Source organism: Mercenaria mercenaria, chromosome 3 (genome assembly GCF_021730395.1).
Source record: "Mercenaria mercenaria strain notata chromosome 3, MADL_Memer_1, whole genome shotgun sequence".
Taxonomy (NCBI): Eukaryota; Metazoa; Mollusca; class Bivalvia; order Venerida; family Veneridae; genus Mercenaria; species Mercenaria mercenaria.
In genome coordinates, this window is record NC_069363.1 from 30,661,220 (window position 1) to 30,677,023 (window position 15,804).

The window sequence follows — 15,804 nt, forward strand, 5'->3', positions numbered from 1 at the left end:
TATTACTGTCGATAGTAGTTCTTCTCCATCGTTAAAATGTTATCTAATGAAAGGAAACGTTTTTTTTTGTTCGTATACTGACGTCTAAATGCTATATATAAATCATATGAACGACTTTCTTTTTGTACACATAGTTTGTAGCAAAATAACATATTTTGTAGCAAAATATTTTCAGCCGTCCTATCCATTTTCCAATACTATGCAAGGTTGACCTAGCTTTGAATCGGGTGTCCTCGTTTTGTAAGAAAGTCGGTTAATGTAAACTCGGGTGATACTAACTGTGCAAGTAAACATGTTTATATAACTGGATGATGAAATAGCATAAAACTATTTTGCACTAGTATTGAGCCATGTAGGCCTACATCCGGTTCACCGCCGAGGTCTTTTGCTAATCTGCAGGCTACTCTATGGTAACTACTGACCGGTGTCCGCGGATTTTTTAATCAGACCAACTGACATTATCAAATCGCGAATGGACAGCACTCGCGGCTTCCGTGGATTTAGGAGCTCTCATGTTTTCAGTAGTATGGGGCGCTGTTATGCTATTTTCAAACGGTACGTCCACAGACTGAAATGAAATGAAAGGAATAGAGTTCTAACCCAACTCCAGTAGAGGGACACATTTTTAACAGACTGGCCCATTTTAAGTTCAAGTAATATATTTAAATTTCATTCAGTATTGTGCTGTTATTGATAAGCAGCACAATGAAACATAATTATGTTGCTTTTCTTTCATTTTTATCTGTACATGTGAGCGAGTGAATTTTAGTTTGAATTTTTTTTAGGAGGTCGTTATCAATACAGATAAAGAGACATAACTAGTACAAATTATCTAAATTAGTGACAACAGAGTAACCTATACTGTATTACTCCCCTTTACTACATGATTTATCACCCTTCAAACTCCCTAGTTTCGTTTTATTATTTACTTTCTTTTTCAAAAACACACCCAGGTAAGTGACTTTGCAGCTTTTTCTTTAGTATACATATTTGATTACGGCCTTTTTTCTTCCTTTTTAAAGTTTTACAGCAAATGTGAGTACATGCTCTAGATAGTATCGGACTTAGACAGTGAAAATCAGGAAAAGATATCACTTTATTAATACCGGGATGACTTATTTTATGATCTGCTATCAGGAACATTCCTTTCATAGTTGTCATCCCTCTATAGGACAGCGAAAGTCAAGTTCCGAAACGTCCTATTTTGGACTAAGATAACGACAATTTCTGTAGTATATTTAAACGAACGGTATGTCAACCGGGGCCGAAACTGCAAGTGGGGTTTCATGTGCGGAGTTGGGGGAATGTTGTTGAATTCAACATCCCACCCGGAATTTTGAACCACAGCGTTGTCACGTTGTGGGGGCAAGTGAACTGATATCCACAACATTTGAAATCAGACATTTACAGCTCATTGCTTTATCAATTTCGATATGTAAAATATTGACAGCCTGAATGATATATTAATAGTCTAAATAATTGTACTCAAGAGCACAGGGATCCGTCATATGCTACCCAGTAAACACCTGACGTCGTACCGACGTTGGTTAGACGTTGGATTTTGGTCGCGACGTCGGCGACCTGAATCCAACGTCTAACCAACGTCATATACACGACGTCTAATAGACGTCAGACTTAGACGTCTAGAAGACGTTGGCATTAGGTTGGATAGAAAGTCTGATAAATGTTTTTTGTTATAAAACTAACTGGTATAATTTTGCTAGTATAGTTTAAAGATATTTACTTGTTTTCATAAAGGCCTGGACATGCGCTTATTAATAATAGTTCATTCTCACAACAAACACTATATTAATTATGTTACAATATCGCATGAGATTGTCTATTTTCGGAGACGGATTTTTTTTTCACGAACTTTAAACTGTTAAAGATAAAAATGCATTCTATACACATGTATAAATCATTCTAAATTCACATAGATCTCTTCTACACATGTTGTCTATCAGTCACACATTCGCGAGATAAGCCTGCATCGGTTTACAGAGTCTTCCTGTAATTTGATATTTATTGGGATAAGATAGAGCAAGTTTATAAATACTTTACACAAAGGGAAGGATCCGCAACGTGAGTAACAGATTTTTGAAAATTATACTTATTTTAAAAGTTATACTGATTCCGTTTTTTTTTTAAATGACTTATTTTTGTTTGTTACTTTAAAAAGCAATTGCATGTAATTACGTTTTACTAAGTTATAGAATATTGTTTTCATAGAATTTAAAATATTACATATTTGTTTGGCACGTATTAATTATGCTCTTAGTAATAGCACTAGTATATTTGTATATGTTAAATAATGAAACTGTCAAATTTTATACATTTCAGGTGGAAATGTTGGCGGAGTTGAAGAATCATACAAAAATGACGAAACATGAAAATTTCAATTACTGCATTACTTTTTGGACTTATTGTATTAGACTTACGTAGCCATAATATGAAATAAAGATGATAAAATACATGTGTTGATTACTTGTTTGATTGCAAATTACGTTGAAAATTTGGTCAGATTTTGGTTGAAAAGTGGTTAGATTTAGGTTGGAAAATGGTCGGATTGCGACGTCTAGCCAACGTCAGGATCCGACGTCTAAACGGTTTGCAAATCCAACCAAAATCCAACGTTAATCCGACGTCGGGGTCCGACGTCTATACGACGTCTAACCGACGTCAAATGCCTACTGGGCTATGATAGAGGGGTAATGAAATTCAAGAAAAAATCCCATATAAACCATATACTGTATAGAAATTCAAGAAAAAATCATTAAAAAATATTTAAAAGAAATTTTACCCCTCAATCATAGCATGTGACGGATCCCTGTGCTCAAAAGTTGAATATCGTTATATTTTTTTGACTGGTCGATATCCCCCTCTGAGGCATTTAGGTAGCCAATGTGAAATATCAGAATGTAAAATCGATCTACCCGAGGTCTCATTATTTAGACTAATATATTAGTGGATAGATCTAGCTATTCATTGAAGGGTGATTATTAATTAAACCTATAACGTTTGCTAATGTTCTAGCTCTAACGATTATTCACTAATTAAGGAGAGGTCACTTCACATATGGTCAGCCAGTCGTATCTGAGAAACATTTGAAATTTTGCAATTTTCATGATTTTGTTATAGGCTATATACGTCAAATTGCACTCCAGATTTTAAACATTTTCTTGGGGCAGCCCCATTATCCACATCTGCTGGAGGGGACCCCTCTCCCCGCACCTACCTGATTGCCCTTTCACGGCTCTTAACTGCATCCACTTCCAGAAAATCATGGCTACGCCTTTGAATCAGGATCCAGAGTTTTCAAAATTTTGTGTCACTTAATTATCAAATTAAGCGAATTCATTAAGTAGGGATTGCTAATGGTTATCTGCTCTATAAATAGATTATAAATCGCTTGGATTCAGTTATTGCTTTCACTTTGCTGCGATTCCGTTACTGCAAAGATGGTCAATAAATGATCGTTGACGGTCTACTGAATTTCTGTACATCATTTTAGCTCACATGAAATATTATAATACCCATGTGTCCGTCTTCCGTCGGCTAACGCTCTAGAGGTATCAGTTTTTACCCAGTCTAAGTGAAACTGTCGGACGATTTTAAAACTGGGTCATCAGAAGTCAAAAATTAGGTCACTGTGCCAAATCAAAGAAACAAGAGGGCCAAGATGGCCCTAGGTCGCTCACCTGAGAAACACATCATAAAACACCACAACAGTGTAAACATGTTTGACCTAGTGATTTCATGGAAAAAAATATTCTGACCAATTATCATTAAAATTGGAGCAAAAATCTTGGGTATAAATAAGTTTTTTCTTTGATTTGACCTAGTGACCTAGTTTTTGACCCCAGATGACTCATATTCGAACTTGACCTAGATTTCATCAAGGCTATCATTCTGACCAAAATTCATGAAGATCAATTGAAAAACACATTCATTGATTTGACCTAGTGACCTACTTTTTGACTTCAGATGACCCATTTTCGAACTTGACCTAGATTTCATCAAGGCTATCATTCTGACCAAAATTCATGAAGATCAATTGAAAAACACATTCATTGATTTGACCTAGTGGCCTACTTTTTGACTTCAGATGACCCATTTTCGAACTCGGCCTAGATTTCATCAAGGTAATTATTCTGACCAAAATTCATGAAGATTAATTGAAAAATACAGCCTCTATCGCATACACAAGGTTTTTCTTTGATTTGACCTAGTGACCTAGTTTTTGACCCCAGATGACCCATTTTCGAACTCGGTTTAGATTTCATCAAGGTAATCATTCTGACCAAAATTCATGAAGATCAATTGAAAAACAGCCTCTATCGCATACACAAGATTTTTCTTTGATTTGATCTAGTGACCTAGTTTTTGACCCCAGATGACCCATTTTCGAACTCGGCCTAGATTTCATCAATATAATCATTCTGACCAAAATTCATGAAGATCAATTGAAAAATACAGCCTCTATCGCATACACAATGTTTTTCTTTGATTTGACCTAGTGACCTAGTTTTTGACCCCAGATGACCCATTTTCGAACTCGGCCTAGATTTTATCTAGGTTATCACTCTGACCAAATTACATGAAGATCAGTTGAAAAATACAGCCTCTATCGCATACACAAGCTAAATGTTGACAGACGACAGACAGACAGACGACAGACGCCGGACATCGAGTGATCAGAAAAACTCACCTGAGCATTGCTCAGATGAGCTAAAAATAACACCATGAGGCCACATTTTGTACATGATCGTCATAAGACTTTGTTAGAATATTGGTCTCTATAAAATCTAATTCAGGTTCAAAATTTGGTTACCTGACGTCAAAGAAACTAGGTCTCTATATATCAAATCATAGGAAAACCTTGCTAATATTTTACTTTCTGCTTAATCTTCATCACCTTTTGTAAAAATAGTTGTCTCTATGAAATCTAAATCATATTCAAAATTGGGTTACTGGATGTCTTAGACAAAGTCACTAGAAAAACATTGTTAACACTCTAAAGTTCATATTTACTTCTGGATTTGAGAGTTCAAAACTGGGTTATTTGAGGTCTAAAACAATATTATGACGCTAGGCCAAATTTTAACAGTCTAGAGGCCACATTTTCTACTTGATCATCATATGTTTTTGTCAGAATGTTTGTCTCTATGAAGTCTAGGTCAGATTTGAGACTGGGTTCACATGAGGTCATGAACTAGGTCTCTAGATAATCAGGGAAGAACCTTGTCAACACTCTTGAAGCCACATTTTCTACTTGATCTTCATAACACTTTGTCAGAATGTTTCCCTCTATGTATTCTTTGTCGTTTTCAAACTGGGTTACTTTAATCTTAAACTTAGTCTCTAGGTCAGATCATAGGAAAACATTGTTAATACTCTAGAGGCTACATTTTCTACTTGATCAACAAATATTTTTGTCAGAACGTTTTTCTGTATGAATTCTAGGTTAAGTAGAAACTGGGTTACCTGAGGTCCAAAAGTAGATCACTAGGTCAAATAATAGTAAAACCTTGTTAACACTCCCGAGGCAAATTTGTCAGAATGTTGTTTTTTCCCCATAAAATCTATGTAAAGTTTAAAACTGACCTATGAGAGGTCATAAACGGGTCACTATGCCAAATACTAGAAAAACACTCATGAGAACACATCTTCTATCTAATTTTCATAAAACTTTATCAGAATGTGTGTCTTTATAAAATCAAGGTCAGGTTTGAAACTGGGTTATTTAAGGTCAAAATCTTTGTCATTATGTCAAATCATAGAAGACTTTAATAACGCTGAAGAGCCACATTTTCTACCTGATCTTCCTGAGGTTTGGTCAGAATGTCTATATAAAATCTAAGATAAATTTGTAACTGGGTTACCCGGGTAAAGAACTAATCTATCTGATTTACATAAAACATGGCAAGATTATTTGCTTTAATGATCTCTAGGACAAATTAGATACAATGTTATCTCAGTAAGAACTAGGACAGGTGAGAGATACAGGGCCCTCAGGGCCCTCTTGTTTCCATAAATTCCAAATATATGAGTAGTGCTTTACTTTTAGCAGATATGAGTGCAAGAGACACCGATGGCGAAGACACAGAAAGTCAGACCACAGACACAGCGGCTATTAGAAAACCAGAAAACTACTGTAAGGAAGGAGTCCACAGTGGTAACCAGAACAACCCACCAGATAAAACAACATCCGGTTCAGAAGAACACAGAGTCAGTGGAAGTATTACAGGAGCGGCGAAACATACAGATGTCTTGAAAACTCCAATGAGTAACTTAGCAACCATTTCAAAAGAACATAGAATCAATGAAACCTTAACAGGAGCAGAGAAAAAATGCACTAAAACTGATGAAATACCACATATGAGTTCAGAAGAACATAAATTCAATGAAAGTTTGAAAGAAGCTGAGGAACACTATGTTTACTTCTGGAAAAAAGACGATTTTTTCAGCCAGTGGCACCCATCTAAATTTGACCTGGACAATAAGAAATTTTGTTGTGCGGAACAATACATGATGTACATGAAAGCAGGTAATTTCCATATAAATATGTTGTACTGGCATGCTCGGATAGACTATAAGTTAACGTCAAAAATGGAATGTAAAAACTGCACTTTGGGAAAATATCCTTTTTTTTGCCCCCCCCCTGTACTGTATTGAGAAATGAGTAACTCAATAAAACTATTCTACAAGTTTATTTACTAAGGCACTACAAGTGGTCATATTGCATGCATGTATTCAACTCACATATAATGGTATCAGAGAGACATCCTTCTGCTAGGGAGCTAGTGGGAGGAGCTGCTATCACTTGATTGGCATTGTATTTAACAACACTACAATTCCTCCCGGCCAAGATTTGAAATTAGCCAGAATAAAAGAATGTTTATACTAATCAAATTCTCCAACAGCAGTGTCATTGTTTCCAAACATTAACCGAGATTACAAGTGTTTGTCTTCACGAGTGTCTGTCCAGATAACGAGAGTTTTATTTGTAGCAATGATATGCCCCTAATTGCTTTATCGTCTTATCTCAACGTTAATGTTCAATGGCTGATTTAAAGATTGGTTCCGATAGCAAGTACTGTCTACACGTGTTCATAAATTACTTTATTGTTTCTAAGATTGTGAATGAGACTGGCATTTCATTCAATTAAATAAATTATATGCCCGATGATACAAAATGAATTTGCAATGAAGGTCAGATATATTATTCTAAAACAATAATGTAAATCCAGTAACAAAACAGTGTAAGCATATGAATGGCATGTATTATTTCAATGCACCTGTTGCATGTATAATTCATGGTGAATTACATTTTATTGTTAAATCCTTTTACATCTCTTTGGATTTTTTTTCACAACGTTACATATTTAAATGGTAGATTATTGATTAGCACTTTTAAATTCCAATTTTGAATGCAGCTTTTAAATGATAGATTATTGATTAACACTTTTAAATTCCAATTTCGAATACAGCTCTGCTTTGAATTATAGCGGATTATTATGCCGCTATTTAGTACTCTGACACACATAATCTTTTAAGTAATCCGGTGGTTTTTTTCTGTCTTTGTGTTCGTGGTAATACGGCATCGCCAGAGTCGTTGCCTTGGTGTGATGGGGTTTCGTGCCTGGTTTTCTTCTCGAATTGGGATGATACGGTCGTATCATGGTTGGCGTTGGTTTTTTCGTTGTTTGGCTCATTTTTCGACGTTCCGACACGTTTAAAGAATGAAGAGTTTCGAGTTATTTGTTTGTCCTCGCGTTCGGCGGTTACCATTGACCCTTTTGTCTTGATTACCTCATAGGGTATTGGATCGTATGGGGTCGAAAATTCATTGTGTTTGTCTTGTTTTACCAACACACTGTCACCAATTTTAATTTCAGTTTTTCTCGTGTTTCTCCGTGTATCAGCATAATCTTTCATTTTCTGCTTTGATTTTCTGTCACTTTCTCTTGCGTTTTTGTGTTTTTTCGATTTCTTTTGCCTTTGTAAGAATGGAATTTTAATGTTTATGGGTCTTCCATAAAATAGGTCAGAGGGTGTTTCGGATGTCGTTCCGTGCGGTGTCGATCTGTAATTTCTCAGAAAAGCATACATGTCTTTTTTCCAATCAGAATGATGGACATGGGAAGCTCTGATTGTTTTGCCTATTGTTTTCATGAAGCGTTCACATTCAGCATTTGCCTGCGGCCACAGCGGAGTTATTTTCTTGTGTTTGAAACCCATATGCTTAGCAAAATCTTTGAACTGGTGTGAATTCATGGGACTTCCGTTGTCTGACTTTAACACTTCTGGAATCCCTGCTTCTGAGAAAATTTTGTCTAGCACAGGAATCACTGTGTTGCCTGTGATTGAATTAAGTACTTCAACGAACGGGAAACGTGAGTATTCATCCATTAGCACGAGTAAATACTTTCCATCTGGAAATGGTCCACAAAAGTCCAAGCTAACTACCTGAAACGCATATTTTGGCATTTCACTCATTTGCAGCGGTTCTTGAGTCTTTTTATTTGTTGCTGCTAGACACGGAATGCAACTTTTGCATTTTGCTTCTACTAATTGATCCATGCCTGGGAAATACACTTTCTCTCTTAATAATTGTTTGGTTTTAACAATTCCCTGATGACCCTCATGAGCTAATGATATCACTTTATCTTGTAATTGCCTAGGGATAAAATCCTGGACTCATGCAGCAGAATTTCACCATTTTGAAGATTTACTACCGACAGCTCGTTTTTGCAGCGTGACAGGGTATCAATGATTTTGTTTTTGCTTGGGTTATTCCAGTTTCCAGATTTGACATATTTAATGGCCATTTGGAGGTCAACGTCCTGGGATGTTGCTTGAATTATTTCATTCATGGTCATGGCTACAGGGACATCATGATATGCCAGGAAATTAACATATTCCTCTGCCACACTTGTTTGTTTGTGTTTTCCTGTGTCTGGGTGTCTGCTCAAGAAATCCGACATGTTTTGAATCTCCACTTTTATGTATGACGTTAAAGTCGTATGATAATAGTCGCATTCTCCAGCGTTCAAGTCTTGCTGATCCAATTTTTGTCTTTGGATTACTGTAGATATTTTCAATGAATTTCGCATCAGTGATCACAGTGAACTTATGTCCATATAAGTATATATGCCAATGTTCTACACTCCAAACTAGTGCCAAATTCTCTCTTTCTTGCTGAGAATATGAATTTCTTTCAACGTCTGTCAATGACCTGCTTGCATAGCACACAACTTTTCCTTCTTGTAGCATTATTGCGGCTACTCCAACGGGACTTGCATCTGTGATGATCTGTGTTTCCTTATTAGGATCAAAGTAGGTCATGACAGTATCACTGCTGAGAATCGATTTCAGCTTAAGGAATGCTTCTTCTTGTTCATTTTGCCATGTCCATTTTGCGTTTTTCTTTATCAGGCGTCTTAGAGGCTCTGCAATTGTGCTGTAATTTTGAATGAAGCGCGACACATAATTTGTCATAGCTAAAAAGCTTCTCACCTCTGGCACATTCTTGGGTGGTGGTGTGTTCTTGATGGTTTCGACCTTCTTTGGGTCTGCCGACATGCCGTCTTCACCAAATACATATCCAAAGAACTCTAATTTGTTCTGGTTGAATTCACATTTCTTTTTATTTAGCGTAATGTTCATTTGTTGTAGTCGCTTTAAGACTGCTTCAAGCCTTCTGTCATGCTCTGTTTGGTTTCTAGCATATACGATTATGTCATCCGAAATATTTTTCACACCATCTAATCCCTCTAGAGTCGTACTTAAAGCGTTTTGAAAAATTTCCGCAGCGCTATTTATTCCAAAGCTAAGGCGTTTGTATCTTCTCAGTCCAATATGTGTGGTGAATGTCGTAATGTTTCGTGATTGTTCTGATAGTTCCAGCTGGTGATATCCCTGATTCAAGTCTAATTTAGAGAACACTTTAGCACCGCTTAAGTCCACGATCATATCATCAATAGTAGGAATTATATGTCTTGTGCGTTTTATTGCTTGATTAGGCAATCTCATGTCAACACAAATCCTTATTTGGTTTGTTTTGCTTTTGGGCTTCGGAGCCACCACTATCGGTGATACCCAATCTGTCGGACCATCTACTTTCTCAATGATGTCTAACTTTTCAAGCCTTTGGAGCTCATCTTCAACTTGTTTTCTCAGGTGAAAAGGTATGCGTCTGTGCGGCTGAGTGACAGGTTGCACATTTTTGTCAACATACAACTTTACTTCAGTGTCTTTCATTTTTCCAATACCCTTGAAGACAGATCCATATTTATCGCAAAGTTCATCGACCTTATTCTGTGTTATGACACTTATTTCAGGAATAACCTGGAGATCAACAGATGTCAAATAAGATAACAAGTTGCCACTTTTACCTTTTGCCACATATACTGGAGCTGTTGTGATCTTGTGTTTGGTTTCAATTGTCGCCTGGAACTTTCCTAATAAGTCTACTTTATTAGCACCATAAGCATATACTTTCGTGTCTACCTTACTGAGAGTCACTTTGTTTTTTAGCTTGCTGTATGTCCTTTCATCAATTACATTTATAGACGACCCTGTGTCTATCAATGCCTTGACAGACTGACCGTTTATTTGGATGGTCAAATTAGGTCTTGATGACTGCAACGAATTCACTGATAATCCAAATATGCTATTTTCATTTTCACTTTCGCTTCTAGTTTCACTTTCAGTTTCGCTTTGAGAGCTTTCATCATCCATTCTGTTTACATTTTTTCTACGATTTCTCTGCTTGGACCTGCACACTTTTCAAAATGACCTTTCTTTTTGCAGTATGTGCACGTCTTTCCGTCCGCCGGACATTTTCCTGATTGATGTGGGTATTCGTATCCACAATATTTGCATGTTGCCTTCTTTCTGGTCGGATAAGAGTTGTGTTTTGTTGATGCTGACTTGTGTTTCGATTTCATGACATTCACTGCATCTTTCTTTGAATTGTTCTCAATTTCGGACGCTTGTAGATCCGATAGTTCCAGGGCACGTGCTTCCTTTATCAAATTGTCCAACGTCAGATCATCTCGTAAAGCCTTTCTACGTAACCGTGTGGAGGTACAACCTTGAATGATTTGTGATTTGATTTCTTTGTCCGTGTTAGGAAATTCGCAATTTCTGCTTAATGCCCTCAATCGCGTGTGAAAACTGTCTATGTTTTCGCTCGAGTCCTGCTTTGCCTGTCGAAATTTGAAGATTTCATACTCCGTGCACTTTTTTGGTGCGAAATATTCAGTCAGTTTTGTTTTTGCGGTTTCATAATCGTCCCCGGTGTCTTGCAATGTATCAAATATGTCGTTGACGTCTTCCCTGCATAGTGAAGAAATAATGCACGTTGTCGCATTTTGTCTTTGATATTCATTCCAATCATAAGATTTTCAAAACGGTTTGTCCATTTTTTCCACCTTATGTCTATGCCAGGCTCGTTTACACTAAATGCGGGAAAAACTGGTAATCCTTGTGCCATATTATTGTCTAAATATCAGTGTTATTGATAAATGACAGTTATTGTTACAAAGATGTCCAAAAAAGTGTTCTAAACTTTTAAGTTCCTGCTCATATGTGTAAACATAAATTCCAGCGTTTTTTTGAAAGTACACATTTTATTGCAATTTATTGTAAGTCAACTTTTTTTATCCTCGTCGCCATTGTACTGTATTGAGAAATGAGTAACTCAATAAAACTATTCTACAAGTTTATTTACTAAGGCACTACAAGTGGTCATATTGCATGCATGTATTCAACTCACATATAATGGTATCAGAGAGACATCCTTCTGCTAGGGAGCTAGTGGGAGGAGCTGCTATCACTTGATTGGCATTGTATTTAACAACACTACACCCCCCCTCTCCCATATTTTGTTTTTGAGAGCGGGGGAGGAGGGTCAGTGGATCACTTAGATTTTTTTTTATCTAAATAACGAAGTAAAATGATTATTTTCCACGGTATGAGGAAAATACACGAAGTCCTGCATCAATAAAGAACAGTTAACTAAAAAATGAGCTCTTAAAATTATACTAGATCACCTATATCTGCTTTATAAACTTCTGTACGAGCCATGTCTGCTCCTCTGTTGTATATAAAAGGTATATACAGAATAGTTATATGCAGCCATCACTTAACATTTTCATTTATATTCGTATATGATAAGTATTTTCGTCTGTCCGTGTCATGACCGTTATGCATCATTTACATTTTTAGCTCACCTGAGCATGAAGGGCTCAAGGTGAGCTTTTGTGATCGCCCTGTGTCCGTCGTCAGCCATCCGTCCGTCCGTCGTCGTCAACAATTTGATTGTTAACAGTCTGGAGGTCACAATTTTGGCCTAATCTTAATGAAACTTGGTGAGAATGTTACCCTCAATAAAATCTTGGAAGAGTTCGATATTGGGTCATTTAGGGTCAAAAACTAGGTCACCAGGTCAGATCAAAGGAAGAGCTTGTTTACACTATAGAGGTCACAATTTTGGCCCAATCTTAATGAAACTTGGTCAGATGTTACCCTCAATAAATTATTGGACGAATTTGATATTGGGTCATCTGGGATCAAAAACTAGGTCACCGGGTCAAGTCAAAGGAAAAGCTTGTTAACATTCTAGAGTTAACAATTTTGGCCCAATCTTAATGAAACTTGGTCAGAATCTTACCCTCAATAAAATCTTGGACGAGTTCGATATTGGGTCATCTGGGGTCAAAAACTAGGTTACCAGGTCAGATCAAAGGAAAAGCTTGTTAACACTGTAGAGGCCATTTATGACTGTATCTTCTTGAAACTTGGGCAGAATGTTAATCATGATGATCTTTTGATCAAGTTTGAATCTGGGTTATGTAGGATCAAAAACTAGGTCACCAGGTCAAATCAAAGGAAAATCTAGTTAACACTCTTAGAGGCCACATTTATGACCATAACTTAATGAAACTTGGTCAGAATGTTAATCTTGATGATCTATAGGTCAAGTTCAAATCTTAGTCAGATGGGGTCAAAAACTAGGTCACTGGGTTAAATCAAAGGAAAAGCTTGTTAACACTCTAGAATCCACATTTATGGCTGTATCTTCATGAAACTTTGTCTGAATGTTAATCTTGATGATTTTAGGTCAAGTTTGAATCTGGGTCATGTGGGGTCAAAAACTAGGTCACCGGGTCAAATCAAAGGAAAGGTTAGTTAACACTTTAGAGGCCACATTTATGACCATATCTTAATAATGAAACTATCTTGATGATCTTTAGGTCAATAGGTCAGGTGAGCGATACAGGGCCTTCATGGCCCTCTTGTTTTTTAAGTTTTACTACATGATGACAAATTAGCTAAGAAGATTCTGAGCTGCCAAGATCCACGTCGTATCAAGTCATTAGGGCGTCAAACAGAGCAGTTCAGTGAAGACTTATGGGTGCACAACTGTCTACATGTCGTCAAAGAAGGCAACATAGCAAAGGTGATAAATTGATAAGTTAGATGAGCAGAGTATTGGTTTATTAGGAAAATTGTCTGTCCGTCGTAATATTACCACAGTTTGTTTGAAGTAGCATTGAATACACACAAGCACTTTGTAATTCTAAATGGTGTTCCAGAGAACTTCAATGTGGAGACAACTCTTACTGCTGAATATGGAGTGAGACTATACAACATTGTCATTAGCCAGGGTTTTTAAGACCAGCCGCCCAGTACGGCTTCAGCACATAGACCAAAAACTGGAGGACAGCTTAAGGAGATAGCAATTGCATCATGTAGACTTTTAAACGTTTTCCGAAATATTATTTTCCAAGCTATCTGCGTTCGGTGTTCTTATGAGGTAAAAACTGCTTCTAATTATTTGTGGGAAAGTTCATGTCCCCTAATCACTGGGTCGACTGCAACCAGAGTTAGTGCCACGTCAAGTTATTTTACAAAGGCGAATATGAAACGTAGGGTAATATCTTTGTAATATATAAACATTTTATTCCCTTTCAGTACCGTCAAAATGAACGACTTAAAGAGATATTATTCAGAACCTATCCATTTGTTCTTGTGGAGGCAAGTCCGTATGATAAAGTTTGGGGGATTGGACTGTCGAAATCCGAGCCATGTGCATGGAATGAGGCCACGTGGGAGGGAAAAAACCTGCTTGGATACATTCTTACTGAAGTTAGAGATGAGCTGATGTGTGAAAGTGGGATAATACCAGAAAGCGATAAAAAGGCAATAAAACACTACATTAGTCAATTATGTGTTACTGTAATTGAATGTTATTATTATAATCTTTGAACTTGCCTTTAAAATGCGCTTTCAATCAAGAATCATAGAGAAGTTCAGAAATTATACTTTAGATACTGATTGTGCACTGAAGACAATGGTACAAATAGTAGTTTACTACACAGTAATTTCTAGGGGTCTAGTATATTAAATAAACATTCTGATTACCATATCGAAAATTTACAATGTAAATTAATTCATTCTCTATTTCTATTGCATGTAACATAAATTCATATTTCAGTTTTTGTTTAACATTGGCGGCGGTTTGTTTTTCTGTAGACGACGGAAGATCAGATATGGTGGGTTTGTACATTGAGACATACAGTTTTATGTTAACACCCATCCTTCCGTTTAAGGAAACATGTATTTCTCTGAAGTTAATGATATTTTGTTCTTTTTAGGTGTACTTCGATAAGCTGACAAGTGACTTAAGGGAAAACTCATTTGGGAGGAAGGGCAGACATGACAGAACATCCAGACAACAATTTACTGATAAATTTTCTCTAGATCTCCATTTTAATGAAGATGTTTCACACAGGTGCAAAAACAAAGAAAACGAATTTACAAGTCGGGATGAGCAGCACAACGAAGGTCAAACTGAAAATGAGGTTACCGTACATCAAGGAGATAGCACGATGGAGATACATAAAAAGATGCCAATGGATACAGAACTAGAACAGCATGAAATGGGCCTAGAAGAGAACAGAGATAAGCGAGAAGACGAGAACGCGTTGGAACAAATAGACAATACAGAAGAACCAGCAACAGAGAAAGAAATGGAGATAAAAGGAATTGAAAACGAACGAGAAGAAGAGAAAGCTGTGAGCGGAGAAGAAACAGATTTACACATAAAGTCAAGCAAAGAAAACGAAGATGACCTAAATGCTCACGCTATTACAATAAAAGATGAAACAAAATCATTCACTGACATGCCTCCAGAAAAGTCAAGAAAAGAAAACGAAGATAATATGAATGCTATCGCTGCTACGATAAAAGATGAAACAAAATTATTCACTGACATGTCTCCAGATCTTGGGGGACAGAAAGGACAAACTTATAAAAAAAACAAGAACGAGCAGCTGAGACGGATAAAGACAGCTGAAGCTGATGCAAATTATAGGTGCAGTCGTACAGAACAAATGAACCCTCAAGAGCGTCTTTATAAACCAGAATACAAATCGTCAAAAGAAAAATCTGAAACTGAAATATTGCAACATGTTTAAATATCTATTAATACTCAACATTATGACTGATACCAAATATTAAACTTTATATTTGTAAAGCAATGAGTTTTACACTGTTTTATTTGAAATTAAAAGGACCACGACTCATTAAGTGCTTTCTTTACTTATTGTATCAGTAATAAATAATAACGAGTAAATGAAAGTGCAGTATTCTGGTAGAAAGCTCTCTATTTTAGCTGTAAGTCACAATTAGAAGTTTTAGCTGTACTCTATAAATATATTATACAAATGAGTACCAGCTTTAGTAATATTGATTCAATGTATCTCGTTAGCCCAGAAGAGTTACAACTAGTGC

At 36.5% G+C, this 15,804-nt stretch overlaps 1 protein-coding gene across 1 annotated transcript; it reads left to right on the top strand.

The window, feature by feature from the left end:
- The first annotated feature begins 524 nt into the window (after window positions 1–524).
- Window positions 525–15,596, top strand: LOC123525176 (uncharacterized). Its single transcript, XM_045304015.2, has 5 exons — window positions 525–555; window positions 6,071–6,547; window positions 13,317–13,468; window positions 13,984–14,211; window positions 14,667–15,596. The coding sequence occupies exons 1-5, from the start codon at window positions 540–542 to the stop codon at window positions 15,486–15,488; spliced, it is 1,695 nt and encodes a 564-aa protein (XP_045159950.2). The 5' UTR covers window positions 525–539; the 3' UTR covers window positions 15,489–15,596.
- The last annotated feature ends 208 nt before the right edge of the window (window positions 15,597–15,804 follow it).